Source organism: Bactrocera oleae, chromosome 5, assembly GCF_042242935.1.
Source record: "Bactrocera oleae isolate idBacOlea1 chromosome 5, idBacOlea1, whole genome shotgun sequence".
Taxonomy (NCBI): domain Eukaryota; kingdom Metazoa; phylum Arthropoda; class Insecta; order Diptera; family Tephritidae; genus Bactrocera; species Bactrocera oleae.
The window spans coordinates 59,387,690-59,397,102 of record NC_091539.1 but is presented as its reverse complement, the minus strand read 5'-3'; the positions used below and the strand labels follow the sequence as shown (position 1 = coordinate 59,397,102).

The 9,413-nt window shown below is 34.4% G+C and overlaps 1 protein-coding gene across 1 annotated transcript; it reads left to right on the top strand.

The window, feature by feature from the left end:
* The first annotated feature begins 1,465 nt into the window (after positions 1-1,465).
* On the top strand, positions 1,466-5,180 carry LOC106625792 (uncharacterized). Its single transcript, XM_014245621.3, has 4 exons — positions 1,466-2,142; positions 3,002-3,235; positions 3,300-3,495; positions 4,545-5,180. The coding sequence occupies exons 1-4, from the start codon at positions 1,647-1,649 to the stop codon at positions 5,080-5,082; spliced, it is 1,464 nt and encodes a 487-aa protein (XP_014101096.2). The 5' UTR covers positions 1,466-1,646; the 3' UTR covers positions 5,083-5,180.
* The last annotated feature ends 4,233 nt before the right edge of the window (positions 5,181-9,413 follow it).

The following is a 9,413-nucleotide window of genomic DNA, read 5'->3' as shown; positions in this document are numbered from 1 at the left end:
AGCACGTGCGTCTAATAGGTTTGTTGTTTCTATATATTGCGCACGAAATTTAGTTGTATGATTATTTTCTAATGATTCAAGAGCTCAATATAACATCCGATAAAATGTTAGTTTAGCTGAGGATCAGTCTACCCTTTAGCCTTTGGCTGAACACTTAATTGACCTCTAAATTATATAAAAGATTTAGTCATGAGGCTACCGAGGATTTTGTAGTTGATTCTGCAAAATGAAAATTGTTAAATAATTTTGGTAAGTTAATTTTTTTATATTTGAGCGAAAACTGCAAGAATTTAGCAACTGAATCGGAAACAGACACAGAAACCGAATACTGTACATGACGTAATTTGATGGTTAATAGGTCTACATCTGATTCATGCTATTTTTCCATTATGAGCTTACAATAATAATATAACAAATATGAAAACAACAAAAGAAATTTTTACAGAAAAAATGTTTCTCTACAAATACAATATGCTATATAATTACGAAATTTCGACTATTTTCAATAGTTGCAAAGGAGACAGAAACTGGAACAACTTAAACTGAATAACGGAAACAGAAACTGAATGCATGAAACGAAAACAGTAATTTTACAGAACAGTTGTTTTATTTGTCTACATTTTGAATGTAAATATATAGCATACTTATTCAATATTACCTATAAAAGAAAATGGAAACAGAAACTATAACTTAAATTTGTGTTAGTTTAAACCGAGAACGTAAATGAAAACATTGTTTTGCGTCTGTTTATGAATATATTGACATAAAATGATGCCACAATAGAAATGAGAAAAATGGAAACAGAAAATTTAGTATAACTTTTTACGAGTATAACTACATAATACATATCTATATTATACTATATGAAATTAAAAAAAATCCCGGAACAAAATAGAAACAGAAACTAAATTATTGGTTTGATATATTTTAACAAAGACATTTATTTAATCAATTTGTGCTTTTTCCAAAGAATATTTTCATGTCATATTTGCAGTTAGCTTATAAGAAAGTCATAAAAGAAATGAAAACAGAAACAGAAATTTTGTTAAAACAGAAACTGGTAACTAATTTATATGAAAATTCGAAATTTGTATAATTACTATTTTGGTTTTTATCAAATCTGTTTGAGCTTCAAAATTAACAACAAATTGATTTCAGAAAAGTTATAATAGAATATATTTGTTGTAATTTTTAATAAAGTATTTGGAATGTTGACTTAGTAAAATTTGTGAGCCAGCGTTATTTGGCAAAAACAGAAAGGCAGTATAATTTACAACAGAAGACAGACTTGGTAACAGAATTTAAATTGAAATGAATTAAAGTATTCGGTTTTCTGTTAAACGGTAACAAATCGAAACATATAATAAATTTCCACTTGCCTTCTGCTTCGAAATATTTTCCCTAACATTTGCTTCAAAATGATTTTTCTTTATATTTCATTTACAGTTTAATTTTTTTAATAAACCTGACAAAACTAAAAAAGTTTTGTTTATTTTATATTTTTTATACATAATTTTTATATAAAATAATTTCGTCCAAATAGTTTTTGCAACCTTTTTGGCAATTTTTGGCACAATAAACCAAAATAAAAATCAGATTCCACGACAACATCCAATAAAACATAATAAAAAGTAAGCGCTACCAGAATGGCAGTGGGAAGATCTTATTTGAAGAAGGTAATGGCTGACGTTGATGTCGAGCATATGACGCTGACTGAAGCGAAACGCGGTCACCACCAACTTTACCATGCTCTCTTATCCGAGCTGTGCTTCGAGGGCTGCATGACTTGTGCCAAGTACTTCGAGTACTTGGTGTGTGAGGAGAATGCGCTCATCAAAGATAAATTCATCAAAAAACGCATGTGGGTGAATAAGGTGGCATTGCTGAAGTTATATGAAATATGCAAGGCAGCCGAGGTAGTGTCTAAGTTGAAAACTTGCCTCAGCAGAAAATCTACCTACGAACTTATCTATCAAGCTTTGAATATAGCGAGAAATTTATCCGATTCTTTTCATTGGTTTACGAAGAGCTTCCTTGAAATAATCATCGAAATAGCCGATTCGTTCGGCTTGAATGATGTGCTACGCTGCGAGTTGCGTGCGAAGATTTATACGCATTATGCCGTGTTTCACATGAGTGGCAGTGAGTTTGTTACGCTATTGTATTTTTTGAATTATCTACATCTTTGAGTTCAACTCTGATTCGCGAAACTTTCATTACTATCTACCGCCGACGTGGAGCTGTAGGCCTAAATGCGTTTTGGACTTTCTACTCGTAGTTTTGATGAATAATTTTCTTAGCATTTGGGGTTATTTGGTTTGACAATTTCATAGAGTACTTCTTGAAAATAGATTGTTTCATGGTTTTGCATGACTTGAATGTTTTCAAGATGAAAGGAGCTCTGGTATTTTGATGTTAAAAAAATGCTTAGCTTCTTATCGCTAGTTCTCATATAGTTGTTAGTTGTGTGTACTCTCAAGAAGTTTTATAATTTTCTGGACAACTTATTTAGCATTTCTTTCTAGAGGCTCATTATGTTTCTTCAGATATCTCAACACTCAAGAAATTTTTTCCACTTTCCGAAGAAACCCCAAAGAATATATCCGGTTGTGTAAAATTTAAGATGCCACTCTATAGGCGGATATTCATATTTGACTTTGACATCATAGTCATATAGGGAGTTCACTATTGCTCTCATGCGGCTTTAAAGAGGTTTCGATGTCCTACACTACTTATGTTTCTTCCGCTTTATGTATTTCAAACGCAAAGATAGTTGGGTTGTAGTACTGTTATGACATATCTGGGAGTCAGTTACAGTTTAGAGCGACACAGGCAGAAATCCGTGAAAGAGAGTGCCGGAGAATAAATTTAAAATCTCTTTACTAATCAGACTTAGAACTCTTTCATGTGTCTCGACTATTCAGTAATTCCAGTACTCATCCTAAGTCATATGCTTACTATTCTCAACTGATTTTCCTCTTCTTCTTGCAAACTCTTCTAGGAGCACATAGTTTTAAAAGAGAAATCAAATACTTCGAGAAGGCGTTATCGCTGAGTCGCGCTCAAGACTGGCGTACCGATAATATTACACCCGTGTTTGATGAGCAAAATTTACATGAATTTGTTGGTGTAACCTTTGCAAGCGTTCTATTTAAATCCGCAAAGGCATTTATACATAGCAAGCCAAAACTCGGCATTGAACAAGCTGACCGATCTATCAAATGTATAGCCGAAGGTGAGCGCTATCGTAAGATTGTGAGTGAAAAAAAGTGTAAATATGTGTGTGGAACTAATTTCAGTTGGTGAAATGAAGTTGAAAATTTTGGTCGCGAAAGCCATATTGGTAAAAGCGCGCCTGCTAATAGAAATCAGCAATTACAAGGAGGCCATGAAACATTTAAGATCCGCTGAACGTTATTTGACGGGCGAGAAGAACAGTGAATTTCAGAGAGTGAGATGTGAGATAAACATTTGTAAAGGCGTGTGTTATGAAAAGTATGTTAATATTTCCATTTTGAGTCTTGAAGTTTATTCTCGAAATTTTTAGTTAACGATATTTATATTGCATAGGCTTTCCCAAGAACACAAAGTTAACTTCTCGAGCTTCCCATTAAGTAATCTTTGGTTTCCATATTTAAAGATAGTTCCCTGTACTGCTGACTACGTCTGCTAATAGCCGATTTAATTAGAGCCTACTTCGACGAACTACACTACGTGGCATAGGATCAAAGTAGGTTTAAGCTTCTCCAATGCACCAATAATGACTACAAGGATAGATAATGCTCCCTCCGTTTTAATATCTGTCATCTTTTGCGAAAGAATTAAGGTCTCGAATGCCGTTTCTGTTATTGGCATTCTAAGATGACTAGATTCATTTATTCTAGAAATACAGTGCATCTCAGGGTCTGTAAAATTTCGATACCAAGGTTTCTGGTAATCTGAAATACTCTCGGATACGTTAGAATTTATTAGACTATTTAAAACATACACTTTTTCTCTGTGTTGATCCTATCCATTTTGTATTACTGCCGTTATTCGAGTCAAACACAAAACTCTCTGTCTGAGCAGAATATACGGAACTTAGTTGACAGTTTTGAATTGCTGAGATTATTAATGATTGTAAATAAAAAGCTTTTGACAGCTTACAGAATCCGTTATATGATTTTCCACTACCAATAGGGATCTTATTGACTTATAGAGCAGAGAAAATAAAAAAAAAACTTTTACTCAGTAGCCGGCCGTTTTGTGTTATAGAGTTTATCTAATTCAAATCCATCGAAAAATAATAAGACAGTTGACAGCTAACATCTGACAGATAACCGAAATATATCGTTTTCCACTAATATGTCGATTTGAAGACGAAGAAAACAGAAAACTAATACTTCCAGATAGTCTTTTGAATGCAAATACTTCTAGTCGTTAATCTGTAACAGTCGACAGTTTTGCAGCCATATAATGCCAATTCCCCCTATCTTACCATACTCACAATATTAGAAAAACTATAAAATAAAAATAATTTTCACCACTTCTGCATCTTTCCCAAGTTTGGGCTACACATCCTATGCTATGGCCAAACTGCGAATGGCAATTTTATTAGCGCGACATTTGGAATTGGGTAAACTACTTGGCTTAGCATTGCTGCAAGTGGCAAAAATATATATGAAAACTCCAAGCAAATATCATTTAGCCGAGAATGCGCTTAGAGAGGCACGTGACACATTCCAAGACGGAGAAGAGCCGGAAAACAAGCGATATGTCAAATATATGTTCGCCTTATTGCAAACCATCTCGAATGAGAAAACTTACATAGACATTATTAAGAATTCACAGTTTAATTTTTGTGATTTGCATAAATTACGCAAATGGAAGAATCAAGCGAAGCCATTTTGGAAGCGACGAGGTACGATCAACTTCATCAAGTCGTTCACAACTCTAAGTCTTTTGAGTCTTGTCACCTCCAAACTGCCTTCGGATGTAAGCGAAGAGTCCGAAGAACCAACTACAGAGGCTAAAAGGTCTGAGTCGGAGTCGGAGGAAACGGGTAGTGATCCGATCGAGTGTCTACTACGTGAGTTTAAGTGAGCACTTAGAAGTGCAGTGTACAGTATAGTATAAGGTATGTGAGTGAAGTGTGAATTTGAAACAAAATCACAAGAAATAAAAACAAAATTATATCCAAACTATAAAATTTTATATTTATTAGGAGAAATATAATTATTTTTTGTACATAATTAGCGTATACACTCCTCTTTGTGGTTTACGCCTTGAAGTTAATCGATATGTTTGTAACTTTTTGCCAGAAATAGCCTCGGAGGTTTGCCATTGTCTGATGACCGCTTTTAGAAAAAATTAAAGAAAACTGAGTTTTATTGAGCAGTTTGTATGGCAGCTACATCCTATAATGGTCCGATATCAGTGGTTCCGACAAAAAAGATAATTTTTAGAGAGAAAACAACGTGTGAAAAATTTCAGATCGATATCTTAAAAACGGAAAGACTAGTTCGCGTATATATAGATGGACATGGCTAAATCGATTCAGCTCATCACACTGAACTGAGATATACTTTATTGGGTCTCCGACGTTTCTTTCTGAGTGTTACAAACTTCTTGACAAACTAAATATACCCTGTTCAGATACCTGCATATCTGTTGGGTCGTCGGTCCAAAATAAGTTTTGGGTTGAATCTTACATTTTCAAGATAGATAGATAGAAATAAATTGAGGCTGGTACTGATACCTAAGGTCTATTGTGTCCTCTCTTCTGTTACACTGAATTACTTAGGTTCAGCACTCTGATGATTTCCAGGATCCTGCTGAACGCTATTGAGGTGATGTGATCCCTATGCGGATATAAAATTCCAAAAACCTTGATCCTGCATTTACAGACTAGAAAAGGAAGCTCAAGAGTTTCCAAAATCATGGCGCAAAACCGGCAGCTTTTACAAGAGGCTATACTCATGTTCAATACATGCTTCTTGAGCTTGCAATGTTCAATGTATCTGGGAAACTTTATTATATTATACATTTGAACCTAGTGCCTTTGTAACCATCCATTATCAAAGTTGTCTGGCGCATGCCTGTAAAGTGTTACCAATATCTTTCCCTGTCCACTCTCCCCTCCTTGCGGAACAGCACCTTTAACGATTTGTAGGTTAAGATCAAGATGTATACGACAAATTAGTGAACGAGACATGTTCATTTACAAAAAGCATCGTCAGAGTGACTTTAACTTAAACAGACTCCACTCATATTTCATATTCCTTTTCATAGTTTAACTTAATATAACTTAACCTAAAGATTAAGTGCCTTAATTTATCATAAGCTAATGTTGCGTATCGTAACTTAATTCAACGTAACTTAATGGAACTTAACTTAGCCAAACTTAACACAACTTAAAAACTACTCTCTATATATTTGCCATGACTTAATTCGACTTAACTTAACCAACTTAACTTAATGAACTTTACTTAACGAACTTAACTTAGTCGAACTATTATATATTTATGGTAAACAAGGTAATTTCTGTAGTCTGTATAATGTGCCTTCAATCAGAGCAAGTTAATAAATTTAAATAAATAATGATTAGTTGGTCAAATGCAAATATAAATCAGCATGCGCACCTACCTAAAAATATTTAAGCTCATATTGTAGACACACACTAAGCTTTCACATGCAGGTTTTTGAGCTTAAAGCTCTGTAGACTAATCACTCGCATGAGCTTTTATCTCACGCTGAATAAGTTAATACAGATAATTTCAGATAATTGAATGAGTAGTGCTAAAGCTGCGGCGAAATGTCAATACCAAACACAAACACACATATATTTATATGTACTTCTTTATATGTGTGCGTGTATACTTTCCTTCAGAACTTTGGAGGCTGTGTGGCATTTGAGCTCCAATTGAGTCGAGTTCATTTGCATATGCAAATACACGCACTCACACTCTCACACACAACTCCCGAACTCACACGAACTGCAAAAGTGTTGAATAGTGTACGTTTTGTGTAAGAAAAGGCACCTACTTACGCACAACAACACAACGCGGGGACAACAACAGTTAATAGCTTGAAGATTTACATATTCATGGGTAGGGTTCGTGAGCACTTTTTGCGAAAAGCACTCAACAGTTACCCATAAATATACTTATTCACATAAATACTTACACACACATGCATGCATACGCACCACAAGCGTGGTGGCCAGCAGACACCTGATGCTGCTGTGACAATCCTTTCACGAAGGGAGTTCGAAGTTCTTAAGGCAACAAGCGACGACCGCTGGTGCGGAGTGCGGAGGATCGGTGTTTTATTGTTTAAATCTCACATTTTTCATATGCATATAATTCTTTACTTATATATCGTTTTTTTTTTTTTTTTGTTTACTGTTATTATTCTTTTATGACCTTTTGTTTTGAAATTCTCATATTTTTTTTTCGTTTGTTCTCCGACCTTTTGTTCATTAATGCGACGAAGTGCTCATATAAAGATGATTTCAGGCGTTCGCATACGTAAATAAGATTGTATGTGTGTGTGTGTATGTGTATACAAATGTAGATGTACATAGGTATACAAATAAATATATGTGTGTGTGTGTGTTTGCTGCGTAAGTTGAAGGTGAATTGAAAATAATGCAAGGCGCAACAGCAATTCTAAGCAGCGCCAGTGTTCTCAACTTTCTTTGTGTGTATACATATAAGTATGTGTGTATATGTATGTAAGTATGTTTTTATATTTTCGCCTGTGTGCGTGTGCGCCGTGTACTTGAACTGGCACCTGTCTGCCGTTTGATCTGTCTGCCTTATTTACAGGTGTTTCCTATAGCTATTGTGTTTTATTTATTAATAGCTGCCGCGGATTAGTATGTATGAACCTACATACTCGTATATGTATGTGTGTATGTGTGCGCGCAGTATGCTATCTTTGTTAAGGCTGCTAAATTTAGACTTTAAGGACGAATAAAGTGTGATTGATGATGAATTTAGAAACAATGCCGTGATGACAGTGTATTTTTAAAAGATGAAAAGTCCTACATTTTTACTGAAGTTAAAGCTGATGCTGAAGCATAAAGCGTTAATTGTTGTTGTTGTTGCAGTTGTATAATTAAATGATATAACAGAATCAAATATTGGTCAATATATTTTGTTTTTAAATTTCTGGAGATTTTTTACAAGTTTTAAAAGAGTAAAACTCGAAATAGCCTTCCATATTTGACCAACCTAGTAAATACCAGCATATTTCATAGTGTAAAATCATTTCGTATATACCATATGTAAATAAATTTGAGGTGAAGATGTTAAATCGACTCAGTTTATGGACTTTTAGCGTATTTGGAAAAATAATGAGGCGTTAAACCTACGTTTGTCGTTAAACAAGTAAATAATTCTTCCCAGTTGCAATTTTTAAAGCATAAAAGGGTATAAAAGTCGCTTCATATTGATTTTAATCAGCCAGTTTGAAAGGCAGTCATATGCTACAGTGATCCAATCTGAACAATCAATTTGGAGATTGTAGCGTTGCCTTGGAAAATAATCTATGCCATATTTCGTGCAGATATAGTGTCAAACAAAAAAGTTTTTTATACAAGGACTTGATTTTGATCGATCAGTTTGCATGACCGCTATATCCTATAGTGGTCCGATGAGCTGGTTCTAACAAATGAGCAGCTTCTGCGGGAGAAAAGGAGTTGTGCAAATCTTCAGATTGATATCTCATAAACTGAGGGATTAATTCTAGTTCGCAAAAACTCAATCTTGCTAAGGCAATCGACGATCAAAGTTATAGCTCTCTGTGTAAACCCAGTTCCAAAAAAAGGTCCTTGCGGTGACAATCATAAGTACTTGAAGATTCATCTAAAATCAATCGGATGGAAAAAATTAGTTTTATAAATAGATAATCCTGGGCCTGATCGAAGTTTTATTTTGTGTTTTTTTTTTCAAAAACTAACAAAACGACCTCAGGAAATTTTTTTCTAGATTATTGGGAAAAAATCAACTTGGTCTTAAAAAATTGAAGTTTTTGAAAAAAAAATCCTTTGATCAGGTCCGAGTTCATTATGTATTGTGAAACCTGTATAAATTTCATTAAAATCTACTAAACGGGTTTCGAGTTACAGTTGTCACCAGTCCAAAAAACATAGTTGTGAGAAAAACGCATTTAAAGTTTCATCTACCTGCTCCCGAGCGCTTTGAAGAGCCCGAGCGCGCTTTGTTATTTGTCGAATTATTCAAAAAGCAATCAAGATAATACACTTAACGAAAATTCAAACTACCCCTAACCCCTCAAGGGATTTGAACAAACTTACGATAGATAAAGAGTATACTTTTAAGGTCTCCATATTTGCTTTGAAAGCAACTGAAATGTCCGATATGTTTTTCTACTTGCTTGACCTATCCTGATAGGCTATCAAATTGCTC